This window comes from Pituophis catenifer, unplaced genomic scaffold (genome assembly GCF_029215685.1).
Source record: "Pituophis catenifer annectens isolate HBS135680 unplaced genomic scaffold, rPitCat1.0.hap2 SCAF_10, whole genome shotgun sequence".
Taxonomy (NCBI): domain Eukaryota; kingdom Metazoa; phylum Chordata; class Lepidosauria; order Squamata; family Colubridae; genus Pituophis; species Pituophis catenifer.
The window spans coordinates 11,566,903-11,584,059 of NW_027256890.1; the positions used below are offsets into that span (position 1 = coordinate 11,566,903).

Genomic DNA, 17,157 nt, shown 5'->3' on the forward strand with positions numbered 1-17,157 from the left:
ATTGTATTGTATTGTATTGTATTGTATTCTATTCTATTCTATTCTAAATTCTTATTGTATTGTATTGTATTGTATTGTATTGTATTGTATTCTATTCTATTCTATTCTAAATTCGTATTGTATTGTATTGTATTCTATTCTAATCTATTCTAAATTTATTGTATTGTATTGTATTGTATTCTATTCTAATCTATTCTAAATTCTTATTGTATTGTATTGTATTGTATTGTATTCTATTCTATTCTAATCTAATCTATTCTATTCTAAATTCTTATTGTATTGTATTGTATTGTATTGTATTCTATTGTATTCTATTCTATTCTAAATTTTTATTGTATTGTATTGTATTGTATTGTATTGTATTGTAAATTCTTATTGTATTGTATTGTATTGTATTGTATTGTATTGTATTGTATTGTATTGTATTGTATTGTATTGTATTGTATTGTATTGTATTGTATTGTATTGTATTGTATTGTATTCTATTCTATTCTATTCTATTCTATTCTATTCTCTAGATGTACAGAAAACACTCACTTTCCCACTAAGAGGAAGTGGGAATACTCTCACCGTTCCATCTACCTTCGTGGTCGCAGTGGTTCTACTTTACTAAAACCAGGCCAGCACTGGACAGATAGATAACGCTGGATGTTCAGGAAAACCTCAGCTCTTGTGCCACTTTTTCCTGTTTTCACACAACAACAACGTTTTTCAGAGTGGAAACCGTTCAACGCCGTCTGTTTTTCCCACTTGTGGGCTGCGGCGGTGTTGTTTTAAAAGACGGGGCTGCCTTATGCAAAGAGGCAGCTGTTTGGCAGGAGTAAAATACTCAGAGTATTTAAAAGGAGAGGCTCTCTCTCTCTCGTGCCCAGTTTCCACGGGGGAGGTTATTTGCGTTGACGAGGCTGAGATTTGTGAACTCGGTGGCAAACAAAAAAGGATTTTTCCAACGGCGGCCTCGTTTGAAAGTAAAGATGGGGTAAAGCAGGAGAAGAGAAATCTTTTCAAGTCGCTTCTTCTTCTTCTTCTTTTGGGAAGGGGACTTCCCGAATTTAAGCAAGGGAAGCTCTTTTTAAGAAACCCCCCTCAAAGGACCGAGTCACGGAAGGGAAGGGTACGAATAAAAACACGGCTATTTTATCCCCGCTGTGATTTTAATCAGGTTACTCTCAAGCCCTGCGGGCTTTATCAGGCTGAAATTTCTGAGGACGCCTCCAAGTTGAAATGGCCCATTAAGAGGCTAGAAACTGGCACAGCCGAGCCGATGGCGGCTTTGTCAAGTGAGGAGCAGCTGCAAAACAACAACACCACACACACACACACACAACCCTAATGGAAAGTGTCTTAAGCACTTTGTACGCTGTCGTGAGTGGCTCCATTTAACGCAGGCGGTCGCACGCCTTTGGCGGCAACCCAAACCCAGGAGCGGCTGCTGGAGGCGACAACAGGTGAGAAGCTCAGTGCCAAAAGGCCTGAGAGAGCCCCCCACTCACCCACCCACCCACCTCCCCTTGGCTAGAATTAGAATAACAGAGTCGGAAGGGACCTTGGAGGTCTTCTAGTCCAACCCCCTGCTTAGGCAGGAAACCCTACACATCCCGGACCTCCGGACCTTCCATAAAGCCCTGAAGACGTTTTTATTTCATCAAGCCGGCCTAGCCTAAATGGTTTTTAATTGGGATTTTAAATTTTATGGATTTGGGGTTTTAAATTGGGTAGCCAATGATTTAATTCTTTTAATTATCTTAACTTTTGCATTTGTATGTTTTTTAATTTTGGCTGTTCACCGCCCTGAGTCCCTTCTGGGAGAAGGGCGCTATACAAACTAAATTAATAATAATAATAATAATAATAATAATAATAATAATAATACACCACTTCAGACAAATGGATGTCCAATCTCTTCTTAAATTTTCCAACTTTCCATTTTCCAAATGGAATTGGGTGAGGGGGCACTCAAAAGTTGTGACGTGCCTTGGGTGTGTGCATGTGTGCACTGTAAAGATATGTTGGTTATTTTAATATAATTGGGGTGTGCTAGGTAAGTACAGGTAAGTCCTCGACTTACAGCCACAATTCAGCCACAATATTTCTGTTGTCCAGCAAGGCCTTTGTCAAGTGAGCTTCGCCCCGTTTTAGGTGCCTCGGTTGTTAAGTGAATCCACACCGTTAATAAGTTGGCAAACTGGTTGTTAAGTGAATCTGGCTTTCCCTACTGACTTTGCTCGTCAGGAGGTCGCAAAAGGGGGAAGGGGGGAATCACGTGACCTTGGGACACTGTGACCGTCATTAAGTGTGAACCAGTGTGCCAAGCGTCTGGATTTGGATCGCGTGAATACGGGGATGCTGCAAAAGTCGTAACTGTGAAAAAAAGGTCATAAGCCACTTTTTCATAAGCCACTTTTTTTCCGGTGCCGTTATAACTTCGAACAGTCACTAAGCAAACTGTTGTAAGTTGAGGACTATCTGTAGTACATAAATATCGTAACTTTTTAAAGATTTTGTTTGTTTCATTCACGTGTTCGCCATTTCCGATGTTCCCAGCCCATTTCCGACAAGCAAACTCAACTGGATTTGATTCACATCCACATGTTTTGTTAGCATATTCATGTCTGGGAAAGACATGTTAACAAGGTCAGCCAATGTATAGGCATAGCAACTAAGTCAGCCAATGAGGGCTGTTTGGGAGCTGAGACAGACTGGAGCTAGGGAGTATCTTAGTCTGCAGCAACCGAGTCTGTGCAGAGAAACTGAAACTAGTCTGCTCTGCTGAAATGAAACTAACTGTTCTCTCCTGCCTTGTGTTTTGCTTGTAACTGCTACTATGTTGAAGAAGGATCTATATTGGTATTGTACATTTATCTTCATGTATTTTATGTATATAAAGAAGTTAATGAATCCTGCTGCATCAGTTATCTGTGTGTACTTTTCTGGATTTAATGTCTGCAACAAACTCTTGATACGTTTTACTTAACAGCTACAGTGATTCGCTTAACAACCCTGGCAGGAAAGGTCGTAAAATCAAGCACGACTCACTGAACAACCGCTTTCCTTAGCAACGGTAATTCTGATCCCAAATGTGGCCATATGTAGAGGACTATTTGTACATAATCCTAGCTTATTCATCAGCAGATTTTGGGTTCTCTGGTTCTGACCCAAAGGGGGATTTTATTTAATATAAACCCCCTCCCCCACAGAATTACCACAGCCCCCTGACAGGACAGTAACAAGGAAGGTGCATTCAGAACTGACTAATTTCTGGCTTCATGAATTATTTACTCTTAAAAATCTTCCAAAAGAGAAAAAATCTCTTTGATGAGTTCCAATTTCTAGCTGCAAAATCATTCTCATCCTCTCCTATTTTTATACAACCATTGTGATCTATCTAATCCCTTCCTATACAGTAGTGGCCAAAATTGTGGAAACCTTTTAGGGAAAGTTGTATTTTCTAAAACTAGCTAATAACATCACTTTTTTTTTGGCGAAGTATCATAAAATTATATTTCAATGGAAAGATAATTTAATCAAGAATGTAATACAACAATTTTTATGAAGGATTTGCTATTAGAATAGCAGTCACAGTATAAAGAAGAAAAGTGAAACACGTAGAAAAATGAGATGTAGAAAAATTATCACCATAGAAAAAGCGAGATATACAAAAATTATCACCATGTCAGTTAATACTTAGTTAGGATGAATGACGGCCTTACAACGTCTTCCCATGGAGTGAACCAAGTCTTTGAGTTCTACAGCTGTTATAATGTGAAACTAAGATTGAAGGATTGTTTCTATTAACTGGGTTTTATTGCTGGGTGGCTTCTGACTAACAAGTTTCTTTAGTCGGCTCCACAGAATTTCAATTGGGTGAAGGTCTGGGCTATTCCCAGGCCATTCCAGCAGTGGAATAGGATTATCTTGAAACTCCCAAAAAAAGTGGTGTTATTAGCCATCAAACCTCAAAAATACACTTTTCCCAAAAGGTTTCCACAATTTTGGCCGCCACTGTAGCTAGGAGACACAGAAAGTCCCAATTAAGTAATCACAAACCGAACTCTCTTCTAAAACTAAGAAGCTCCCTGCTCCTTGATTCAACACAGAGATTTTGAATTACAGTCAAGAAAGGCACATCCTTCGAAGGTGTGAACTCACAACAACTAACAGAAACTTTTCTTTACTGTTCCCAACAACAAAGATGTAGCTTAAACAGGGGATCGATGCTGGCAAGGAAGGAAGCACAGGGTTGTGTCATTTCTCTTGTGTGTGACAATCTCAGTTCAATTCTGCAGATTTTGAAGAAGGGAGTTATTTTCTGGTTGGTGTTTTTTTTTTTTTTTGCTGCTATCAGTCAGTTACCAATTTGGCAACCATCCAAGCTTGAAAACTCTCTCTCCAGGGGACTCCTCTCCTAAGCTAACCAGTCCCATTAACTAGCAGAGTTTTATGAACGCTGCTAAGCGATCTTTTTTTTTAAAAAAAATAAATAAATAAAAATCCAGGACAAAGGCAATGAAAAGACAGCAGGGCATTGCATTTAGCCGAAGAACGATGCCGTCTTTTCAAAAAAATCAAAAGCCACCGAGAGAAAAATGAAAAAGGTCTCTTCGTATTTACGGCTTTGCTTTTTTTGCTCAATCACTTTGGCTTACCTCATCTCACTTCAAAAGCCTTGTAAAACCCTAGATCTTTGCTTGGCCCTCCACCATCTCCCAAATTACCCAGGGACCGCTTCTGCAGGCATTGTCCTTGTAGTGTAGGATAAAGCCATTTTCAAAGAAACACACGGATAAGAAGAAGAAAAAAGTTTTGGGAAACTAAGAAGGTTGATAGAGGCACAGCTATCCTGTGTAAAAGACGATCCAGTACAGTGGGAAAATATTTCTCAATCTAATGAAACAGAACTCAAAGCTATAAAAACAGCACTTTAGTCTGCTGCGCCACCAAGGCTCCTTAATGACTGTTCAAAGTTACTGAAAAAAAATGATTTATGACCATTTTTCACACTTACTACCACTGCAGCATTTCCTATGGTCGTAAGATCTACATTCAGATGCATGATAACTGACTCACATTTATGACGTTTGCAGTGTCCCGGTGGGGATGGCTGGGTGTCATGTGATCCCTTTTTGTGACAAGCAAAGTCGATTGGGAAGCCAGATTCACTTAACGACGGCGTTACTAATTTTAACAAATGCAACGATTCGCTTAACAACTGCGGCAAGAAAAAAAATTGTAAAATGGGACAAAATTCACTTAACAACCATCTCGCTTAGCAGCCAAAACGAGTCAACAGCATGATGTGATTATCAAAAATGCAAACACCGTTGCAGACTGCATCCAAAGAAGGATCATTTCCCAGTCAAAGGCACCAAAATGCCCATTTTATTTAGTATTGAACCGTCCTTGCTCCAGCTCCTTCCTAGCAGTTCGAAAGCATGAATGTGTGAGTAGATAAATAGGTACCACTTCGGTGGGAACATAACAGCGCTCCGTGACGTTGCGCCGGCCACATGACCGCAGAAACTTCTTTGGACCGTGCTGGCTCAATGGCCACAAAACCGAGTGGACCACTGCCCGCTATCGCCAGCAATGACCAGCGGAATAAAATCCGCAGCAACTCCTATATTTTTAAGACAAACTGGAGTGAGGTGGGGAGGAATCCCTCACCATCCCAGAAACCAGAATAACAGTGACAGGAAAAGCATTTCTGGCTGAATGTTAGGAAAATCTTAGCGATGAAGAGAGTTTGACAGAAGATTCGATTTCCCTCCGCTGGATTTGTTTGAAGTTGAACGTCCTTCTACCAGGAATACTTTAATGATCTAGAAGCTGGCACGGAGGGTGCAATGGGATTGAAGGGGTACAAATGACCTTCTCCCAATTATTTCATTCCATAATATAAACTACAAAGGGCTGAACCGGTCACATAAAAATGCAAAATTCCTGCATATGTATGAGATAATTTCCCCTCACCTCCAATTTCTGTTTATCTTACGAAAGAGAGGGGGTGTGTGTGCAGGGCTAAAAAAATGTCAAATGAAGTTACAGCTCCAATGCTAATTTGAAGGCCAAACAAACAATTTGTTTTGTTTGTCCCTTTTTCTCTCTCGAAGGCCTCGAAGTGTCATCGCTCAATTGCGCTGCTTTTTCCCCTCCCTTCCATTACCCCCTGCTGAATTTGCCACCGGAAACAAGAGTAAGGCTTACCTGAGCACACCTGCCCAGCTCCAGTCTGCCAAGGGACTGAAATATTTTTAACGCCAATTCGTAAGGCAACTGCACGTCAAAGAAGGGAACTTCGTTGATTTCGTTCTGAAAAGAAGTAAAAGGGAAAAGAAAAGAAGAGGTTTTATTTTATGGCTTGCAAACGTTTCTCTCCTGACAATGGGAAGTAAGTGATGGCTAAGTTGGGGTTATCTAGGGCAGGGGTCTCCAACCTTGGCAACTTTAAGACTTGTGGTCCACAAGTCTTAAAGCTGAAGTCCACAAGTCTTAAAGTTGATCTAAGGGGTGACACAGAATAGAATACAATTCTTTATTGCCCAAGTGTGATTGGACACACAAGGAATTTGTCTTTGGTGCCTATGCTCTCAGTGTACATAAAAGAAAAGATACGTTCATCAAGAACCATAAGGTACAACACTTAGTGATAGTCATAGGGTACAAATAAGCAATCGGGAAATAAGGTACAAAGCAATCATGAAGTCCACAAGTCTTAAAGTTGAAATGAAATGAAAATGGGGAAGGAAGAAGAGCCTGAGAAAGAAAGAGAAAGAGAGGTATAAAGGGGGAATCAAGAATAGAATGAAAGAGAGAAAGTTCAAGGAGGGAAGGGAAGGGAGAAAATGGGAGGAAGGAATAGAATAGAATAGACTAGACTAGAACGGAACAGAACAGAACAGAACAGAACAGAACAGAACAGAACAGAACAGAACAGAACAGAACAGAACAGAATTTTTTATTGGCCAAGTGTGATTGGACACACAAGGAATTTGACAAAGTCAATGGAGAAGCCAGATTCACTTAACAACCGTGTTACTAACAACTGCAGGGATTCATTTAACGACGGCGGCGAGGTCATAAAATGGGGCAAAACGCACTTAACAAGGGTCTTGCTTAGCAGCAGAAATTTTGGACTCATTTGTGGTCGTAAGTCGAGGATTACCTGTCGGCAGGTGTTGCAAAAGGCCTGATCTGCAAAGGTGAATGACAAAATAAATGAACATATTTTAACTTTTCTGCTCGGCTATTCATAAGTAGCAGAAACTGAGGAACGTGAAATGGGTTTCCCCCCCAAAAAAAAGGAAATCAGGAAATTTTAACAGATTAAAATTGGGTAAAACCTAACAAAACAAACTGATTTTTTTTTTTATATGCTGCATGAATATATCTCAATCCATTTTTTCCGACATCCACAAGTTGCTGAAATATTTATTAAAGGAGGGAGGATCAATAAAGTGCATTTAGGATCCCTCAGGGCTGGAGGACTTGTCAAAAAGGGATTCACCTTGGAAGGGGAAGATTTAACCTCAAATCTCCTCTCTAAAGACCCCATTGGAAACTTCTACACCTTCTGGTATCAAGAGCTTCAACATTAATGACGATTTGGCCCACAAAGAAGGTTTAACGGTTTCTAAGCAAGCATTTTTTGTTTTTTTTTTCCTTCCTGGTTTTTTAAGACAGGAGCAAGAAAAGGAAACCAAAGTACGGGTAGTCCTCGACTTACGACTACAACTGAGCCCAACATTTCCGTCGCAAAGCAAGACGGTGAAGTCAGTTTTGCCCCGTTTTATGACCTTTCTGGCCATAAAAACTGGGTAAGTGAATCCCTAAGGTTCTTCAGTAAGTCACATGGTTGTTAAGCGAATTGGGCTTCCCCATCGGCTTCATTGACTTCTGAGCCTGACTAGGTGGTTCAGTGGCTAAGACACTGAGCTTGTCGATCAGGAAGGTCGGCAGTTCGAATCCCTAGTACAGGTCTCCTCCGTGAGCAGGGGGTTGGACTAGATGACCTCCAAGGTCCCTTCCAACTCTGTTACTGTTTACTGTTTACCATGGGACACCTGTTCTGCCCCAGCTATGGAGCCCAAAGAACGCAGCACACACAAAGTCCGTACAAACCTTAGTTTACTAATTAAGAACTACTAATGAGTTTTTCTTAGTAGCTGTTCGAACACAAGTACAGTTTAAATCAGTCTTTTCTGAACAAGGGCTGTTAATTTAACTTCATTAACAGCTGACAAGAATCCAAAGAATAATAACTCAATTCTGAAGCACAGTTATTTCAGATAACCTTAATCTTATTGTGGTTGGCAGAATGCCCAGAAGCAATTTGCAGGAAAACTGACAAGGAAGGAGCAAGAGCCGATCAGACGTTTCTGGAATCAAGACGCAAAGGAATATGAACGAAGTTGTTTCCTGCAAATTGCTTCAGTTGGCGTTCCTCCTTAAATAGGCTAGGGGAGTAGCCTTACTCTCGAGGAGACCTCCTCCTGAGGAACCACTCCTGCCTTTTGGCAGCTCTGCGCACCCGTGCATCGAGAAGAGGCTCCTCCTCTTCTTCCTCTTCACTTATGGGAGCTTCTGAAGGCCCTGGCTGAATCCCCGCCTCTGGCACCACATCTTCTCCAGCCTCCTCACTGTCTGACTCGAGTGCCAGCTGCACAGGCTGCTGGTGCTGCAGCACCACACCAGCCTCCTCACTGTCTGAATCAGCTACTAGCTGCACAGGCCACAACACCACAACAATCATAAACACATATGCCAGTTGTAGAGTATCCGAATTCTGACCACCTGGCCATGGGGACACTGCAACAGTTGTGCGGAAAATGGTCACAAGCCACTTTTTTTCCGGGGCTGTTGTAACTTTGAATGGTTGTTGGTTAAAAGGCCTACCTGTACTATAAGTTGCCCATTGGGTTGGAGGCCGGTAGCAAGAAAACTGAATCAAATAAATCAGTTAGCAGAGATGGCTAAAATTGACTGGTTTGATTAAAGAACAAAAAAAAAAAAATACGAATATCTTTATTTCTACTTGGAAACCGATTCTGGACTTTTATGCTTGAGGTGGGGGAAAAAATGAAACGTTGATTTTGGGTTTTACAGATTAGATAGATTTGTTGTGATCAGGGTGGATTTGATTTAAATCGAGTTGATTTAAATCACAATTTAAATTATGATTTAAAGCTTGATTTAAATCAACTCGATTTAAATCATAATTTTTAAAGAGCAACTGTCATCTCTGCTACTCCTTTGACCCACTCTTGATTCACCGATAGTCCCAGTGTTGCAGAATATACAGCCTGATGCTACATAACTAAGCTCCATTTCATGCTGAATAAACTAAATTATTCATGTATCTTAAATAGAAAACTATCTTACGATAGATTTTTACCCCAAAAGTTTTTTATTAAAATAAATTTGATAAAAATTAAAAAAATCTGATTTAAATGAAAAAAATCTGATTTAAATTAAAAAAATACTGATTTTTTTGATTTTTAAAAAAAAATAATTGATTTTTATCCACTCTGGTTGTGATAGAAATGGCTAGTTTATACTATTATGTCAAAGGAACTGGGCCTGGCTAGTCTAGAGAAGAGAAGGACCAGGGGAGACAGGATAGCATCTTCCAATATTTGAGGGGCTGCCACAGAGAGGAGGGTGTCAACCTATTTTCCAAGGCACCTGAAGGCCAGGCAAGGAATAATGGATGGAAACTGAACAAGGAGAGATTCAACCTGGAAATAAGGAGGACTTTTCTGACAGTGAGAACCATCAACCCATGGAACAGAAGTTGCCTTCGGAAGTTGTGGGAGCTTCATCACTGGGGGCTTTCAAGAAGAGACTGGACTGCCATTTGTCAGAAATGGTGTAGGGGTCTCTTGTTTGGGCGGGGGGTTGGACTAGATGATCTACAAGATCCCTTCCAACTCTGTTAATCTGTTATTATTCTGTTATTCGGAAGTGGTGGGAGCTTCATCACTGGAAGCTTTCAAGAAGAGTCTGGAGGCGGGTTGGACTAGATGACCTACAAGGTCCCTTCCTATTCTGTTAATCTGTTAAAAAGTTGACGTTTGAAGTTACTATTTTATTGTACTGCACCAATGGAGTCAGAAGTCAATGCTTTTTTCCCCCTTTTTCTCCTTTTCTTTCCTTCACTTTTCCCTTCCCTAACTTCCCTACTATTTACTTCTGTATTTTTTTTTGTATGCAATATTATAAACTAATTAAAATTGTTTTTTTTTAAAAAAAAGCCTGAATAATTAAATCACAACCAAATAAATAAGTAACATCATTTCTCTAGAGTGGCCAAAGATGGCTAACTACACCTCAGTCTGCTGAGTGGATGGTGAGATGTAAAATCTAATCCATGTTTCCCAGACTACAATCAATATTTATCCAACACATTCAATCAAATGCAAACAAGCCACGTTATAATTTATTGTGGTATATCTTGTCCTTGGTTGTCCCTAAATCTTATGGTGGAAAAAAGAATTCAAGCAGTAAACAAGAAAATTAAACTCCGTCCCAAGACATGGGCGCTGCTACAAATAAGCCCATAAATGGAATAAATTATTTGAATTCAATAACTTGAATAAGTTACAATGAAATAAGTTACTTGAATTCAGAGGATTTCTGAGTGGCGTCATTACCTTTATTGTATGCCTATTGTTAGATCCGAATACCAATTAGCACAAAATACAAAAAAAAAAAAAAGAATGCAAAAAAGGAAGGGAGGGGTTTCTCTGGTTAAAACAGCTCCATTTTTTTTTTTAAAGTGATGGACAAAATCCAAAAGATAAACATTGGCCTCTGCTCCTTGGAGACGCACATTTACACATCAGCGCACTAATGGAACTCTAGTTCGGTAAATGGATTAATTCGCTGCCATCAGAAATTTAATCTGTGGCTTTTTAGAAGGAGCGAAAGAAAGAAAAGTGCAGTTAACCAGAATGGAGAGAAACACGCTCCTTTTAAACACTGCATGCATTGTGTTAAAAAATAAATAAAAATCTATCGGAGCTAGCTAAGGTACGTACTTTAGGGGGGAAAAAACGTAACAAGCAATTCTTGACTGTGGAAGCATAAGTTTGAGCACTATATACATATTTCAAATCGATATTTGGATATTTAGATTTAGATATTTAGATTTAAACACGGATACCTACTTCCTTTATGTTTATACCTAGACCTGCTATCTTGTACATATTTGACAAATAAATAAATAAATAAATAATCCTGAATAAAGTAACTGAAAGGGCATGGAATGGCACTCTAGCCCCTACTGATGCTGTCAACGTAGAACAACTTTATATTTACATTACTGTTTTTATATTTAATTGTTTTTACATCTTTACGCTTTATTACACTGTAGGCTGCCCAGAGTCCCTTCGAACCGTGAGATGGGCAGCATATAAATTTAATAAATAAATTCTGCCTCCCACCATCCCTGCTCCCATTGCTCTGAGAACATGGAAGGGTAAAATTGCAAATGACAGAGCCGCAAAAGCCAAAATTCTGTTATTCCTCTGACATATTCTCTCCCCCCCCACACACACTTCCCAAAAGTGGAGCATAAAGCTGTCTATTTTTCCCTTCCACTAAAACTGTTCGGAGAGAAAAGGAGGTGAGGAGTGGATCAGATTGCTTACTAATTATCTGATCTTGCTTGAAAATTTGCTACCTCCCAATCTGGGGTTGTTTTTCCCCTCACTATCTCTATTGTGCTGCTCAGGTTCACACCTTACTAGATTTCTTTAACAAAAGAAACGTTTTCCTCAATTTAAAACAACCTCATTGTCAAAAAAATAATAATAATAATTTGTGAGCGAGAACTCCCACTATGGTGATGCCTTTGACTTAACAACCATTCATGTAATGATTGTTCCAAGTTATAATGGCACTGAAAAAAGTGACTTATCAACATTTTTTCACACCTACAACTGTTGCAGCTTTCCCATGGTCACACGTGGTCAAAATTAGGATGTTTGGCAACTGGCTCAAATTTATGAAGGTTGCAGTGTGCTATGTCACCTTTTATGACGGGGAAGCCAGCTTCACTTAACTACCATGTTTCTAACTTAACAAGTGCAAGTGATTCACTTAAGAACTGTGGGGGAAAAAGATCACATCATGGAACAAAACTCAACTCTCTTGCTCAGCCATAGAATTTTTGGGCTGAATTGTGGCCATTAAGTCGAAGGCTAGCTGTACAACAGTGGTGTATACGCAACAGCAAACTTAAAAAACTTTCACACACGTCAAACCACCCACCACGATTTACTAAGTATGGTACGATGACAGAATTCCACAACAGTATCGTTCACAATCAGTCAGTGTGGTGCAAGTAATATGTAGTTGAATTAGGACCGGGGAGATCTGGGTTCAGATCACACAAAAACCATGCTTCCAATGCACCTACACAAGGAAACATGTAACTAAGATAAAAGCACCTTTGAGTCATATGCCAATGCCATTAACTTCATCCTGTCTCTTATTGTCCATGCTCATATCATCCTCAGCTACACCGAACAGATGGCTTTTTTCCCCCGACCTACCCCAATTCCAACACCACACAACCTATTCACTTGCAAGCTATTGAAGGACCAAGAGTAACTGGGAATAGAGGCAGAAAAGGACACACAGTGCCAATGGGAAATATCACCCATCTCCTCCCACTTATGATGGCATGACTGTAACTTTGTTGCTGTATCCTTACGATTTATATTGATTGTTTCCTAGTATGATTTGATTGCTTATGACTATCACTAAGTGTTGTATCTTTTTATTCTTGATGAATGTATTTTATTCTCTTTATGTACACTGAGAGCGTATGCACCAAAGGCAAATTCCTTGTGTGTCCAATCACACTTGGCCAACAAAGAATTCTATTCTATTTCACGCCATTGGCTTATTCCGACAACCCCAAGGGGTGCAGAGCCATAGGATCTCACCATCCCCACTGATTCAGTGACTTTGGGCCACCCCTTCACCCTCTCAGTCCAATTAATCTTCTGAAGGGATGGGGGGGTGGGGGTGGGAGGAGCTTTAATTTTGGGGTGATGGTGAACATGATCTTAACCTCCTCTCTAAAAATTTAGGCGATCATATGCAGCAATGAAAGGCAGTAAATATGGTACAGTATATCAAATCTTCCTGACTTTCGGAAAAGCATCCCTTACCCCAAGTGGAATCTGCCTGCCTTAAAAGATCAGGTTTGATTTGTTTTTTTCCCCCAATGGGGGAGTGGGCGGCTGTTTTCCTTCTTTCCTCTTTCCTCCTCCTTCAGCACTTATGTTTATCTATCAGGCTATTGAATTTACATGGTGGGTTTCTACATGTTGCTTTGTTGTGGTGCCCTTATTGATCTTTAGTGTTATTGAATAATAGTTTTTTTAAATCCTTTTCATTAGAATATAATATAATAAATATATAAATATAATAAATATATGAATATAATAAAATACAATTACATATATGTACACATACACATTAGATATATACATACATACAATAGATAGATAAATAGATAGATATAGATGGGTGGATAGATAGACAGACAGACAGACAATAGATAGATATAGATAGATGGATACAGACAAACAGATGATAGACAGACAGACAAACGGATAGATAGATGGATAGATATAGATAGACGGATAGACGGACAATAGACAGACAGACAGACAGATAGATATAGACAAACAGATGATAGATCGATAGATAGATATAGATGGATAGACAGACAATAGATAGACGATAGACAGACAGATAGACAAATGGATAGACAGATAGACAGACAGATAGATAGATAGATATAGATGGATAGACAGACAATAGATAGATAGATAGATGATAGATAGACGATAGATAGATAGATAGACATAGATAGACAGATGATAGATAGGTAGGTAGATAGATGATAGATATAGACGGATAGACAGATAGACAGATAGACAGATAAATAGATAGATAGATAGATAGATAGATAGATAGATAGATAGATAGATAGATAGATAGATATAGACAGATGATAGGTAGGTAGGTAGATGATGGATGGATGGAGAGATACACACACACACACACATAAAAAAAAATACGAAAGCAAATGAGGAGGAAAAACAGGGGAGGGGAGAAAAAAAAAAAGGCCTTGACCTCCGACTCCCTTTGGTGCAGCGGAATAAACCATCGGAATAAGTAACCCCCCACCCCCCCAAAAAAGCGGGACCAGAGGCAGCAGGGGATAATAATGGGCTATTATCTGTAAATCCAACCCACCCTGAAGGGCCGGGAAAGACGGGTTCTCTTGAAAGTAGTGTGGGGGGGGGGGTGTTTGGGGGCTCCAGACCCTGAAATCTGGCGGGGGGGGGGGGAGAGGAGGGAAAACCTGCTGAATTTATTATATTATTTATTTATTATATTATTTATTTATTATATTATTTATTTATTATATTATTTATTATATTATTTATTTATTATATTATTTATTTATTATATTATTTATTATATTATTTATTTATTATTTATTTATTATGAAGCCCCCCCTCCCCCAAAAAAGTTCCCCCTACCAAGTCTCGAATGAGCTGCCCCAGAAGGTCCTCCTTCCCTCCTCCTCCTGCGGGGGTCTCTGCAGCGGGGCCGGGGTCGGGGTCCCCCTCAGTCCCGGGAGAGACGCGTAGGAGGCTCTGAAGCGGCGTCTCTTCCTCCAGCAGCCCCTCCAGGAGACCCCCGTAGCCGCCCCAGCTTCGCACCGGCTGAGGCGGCTCTTCGCCTCCCGCTTCTCGAGGCCTTTTGCGGCTTTTTTTCCACCGGCGCTTCGGACCATCCCGGGCCAGCTCGGCTTGCCAACGGCGGCGGAAGGAATCTAGCGCCGACGACGACGACGAGGAGGCATCTTCCACCATGGCGACCCGGAGGAGGCGCCGCCGACGGACTTCCGGCTACTTCCGGCCGCGACGGTCCGTCCCGGAAAAGCAGCCGGGTGGGAAACATGCGAGCGGCGCACGAAGGTTCCGCCCGGCAAAGGGGGCTGCGCTCCCGTATTATAACACTTACACGAAAGAGTTTTTGGAAAAATGCCTTTCTTTCTTTCTTTCTTTCTTTCTTTCTTTCTTTCTTTCTTTCTTTCTTTCTTTCTTTCTTTCTTTCTTTCTTTCTTTCTTTCTTTCTTTCTTTCTTTCTTTCTTTCTTTCTTTCTGTCTGTTTGTCTTTCTGTCTGTCTGTCTGTCTTTCTTTCTGTCTGTCTTCCTTCCTTCCTTCCTTCCTTCCTTTCTGTCTTCCTTCCTTCCTTCCTTCCTTCCTTCCTTCCTTCCTTCCTTTCTTTCTGTCTTCCTTCCTTCCTTCCTTCCTTCCTTCCTTCCTGTCTGCCTGTCTTCCTTCCTTCCTTCCTTCCTTCCTTCCTTCCTTCTTTCCTTTCTTTCTGTCTGTCTGTCTTCCTTCCTTCCTTCCTTCCTTCCTTCCTTCCTTCCTTCCTTCCTTCCTTCCTTCCTGTCTGCCTGTCTTCCTTCCTTCCTTCCTTCCTTCCTTTCTTGGTTCGATTTATATGCCGCCCTTCTCCGGAGACTCAGGGCGGCTTACAATGCATTAAGCAATAGCCTTCATACTTTTGTATATACCTGCTTAGTAGGGCTTTCGCCCCCCCACCTTAAGCGGTGTTCTTTTTTTTATACAAAGTCAGCTTATTGCCCCCACAAACCGGGTCCTGATTTTACCTACCTCGAAAGGATGGAAGGCTGAGTCAACCTTGAGCCTGTCTAATCATATTTATATGGCTGCCCCCCCCCCATCCCCCGGCAACACGCAACAATAAACGAAGTCTTCAAAAGCGTCGGAACAGCTGCACAGAACGTCTGTGTTGCCTTGAAGTAACAGTAACGGAGTTGAAAGGGTCCTTGGAGGTCATCTAGTCCAACCCCACCAAGGCGTTTGCTGATCGACAAGCTCAGCGTCTTAAAGCCACTGAGCCAGACACCTAGAGAGCCGACAGAATACAGAATAAACAAGGCTTGGAAGAGGACCTTGGAGGTCATCTAGTCCAACCCCCTTGTTGGAGCAATCCTAATCCTATATCATTTCCGACAGACAGACACCCAAACACACACACACACACACAATCCCGGAGTTGTTTGCCACGTGCCCGTTCCCTGCACGTCGCGTGACAGAGTTCGGCATACGGCGGTGAAAGTGTGAAGTTTCTCCCAACCTGCTTGGGGGAAAGTGGGGGGTGCAATCCATAAAGACATCCATCTGCAAAACTTGGGTGTGTGTGGAGTGGGATGCTTGGTGTTAGAACAGCTTTCCTTCAGAAGTTGTGGGTGCTCCATCACTGGAGGCTTTTAAAAAGAGACTGGACAGCCGTCTGTCGGAAACGATATAGGATAGGGGTCTCCTGCCCCAGCAGGGGGTTGGACTGGATGACCTCCCAAGGTCCCTTCCAACTCTGTTTATTCTGTATTCTGTAAATGTTCAGAAGAGAAGGACTAGGGGGTGACATGAGATCAGTGATCCAATGTTTGAGGGGCTGCCACAAAGAAAAAGGGGGTGAAGCTATTCTCCAAAACACCTTTCCAAGGCACTTCGGAAACTAATGGAACTAATCAGGGAGAGAAGCTGTCAAGTATTTGCAAGCCATTGGCACATGTATCATACAGACACTAGTGGAGGCAGAAAGTGCCCCCACCCCTATGTGGAGAGGAGGGGCTTACACTTGAGTATAAAACCCCCTCTAACCTTTCCACCATGCTCTCTTTTACGTTTGTTCTCCATGAGACGTGATCTTTGATAAGGGTAGTCACACACGCTGTGTGCCCCCTATCCTAATGAATATTAAGACAGCCTTTGTATATAGTTAATATGTTTTGTTATATGAATAAATACATTTATCACATTTATTCATGCATCTGCCTTTGGACTCTTCTATGCTCCTGGGTGTTTCTACGATCCCAATTTCCACAGAAGCAACTAGAACTAAGGAGAAATCTCCTGACAGTTAGAACAATTAATCAATGGAACATTTTGCCTCCAGAAGTTGTGAATGCTCCAACACTGGAAGTTTTTTAAGAAGAGTCTGGACAACCATTTGTCTAAAATGGTATAATGGTATATGGTTGGATTATAGGACTTCCAAGGTCCGTTCTAACTCTGTTTATTCTGTCCTTTGTC

General features: G+C 40.9%; 1 protein-coding gene across 1 annotated transcript in view; it reads right to left on the minus strand.

Annotated features, from left to right (window-relative positions):
* Positions 1 to 14,900, minus strand: part of FBXW8 (F-box and WD repeat domain containing 8) — a 61,616-nt gene extending 46,716 nt beyond the window's left edge. The window contains 2 exon segments of the mRNA XM_070951090.1: positions 6,205 to 6,309; positions 14,565 to 14,900. Coding sequence (XP_070807191.1) covers positions 6,205 to 6,309; positions 14,565 to 14,900 — 441 coding nt within the window.
* Positions 14,901 to 17,157: the final 2,257 nt, after the last annotated feature.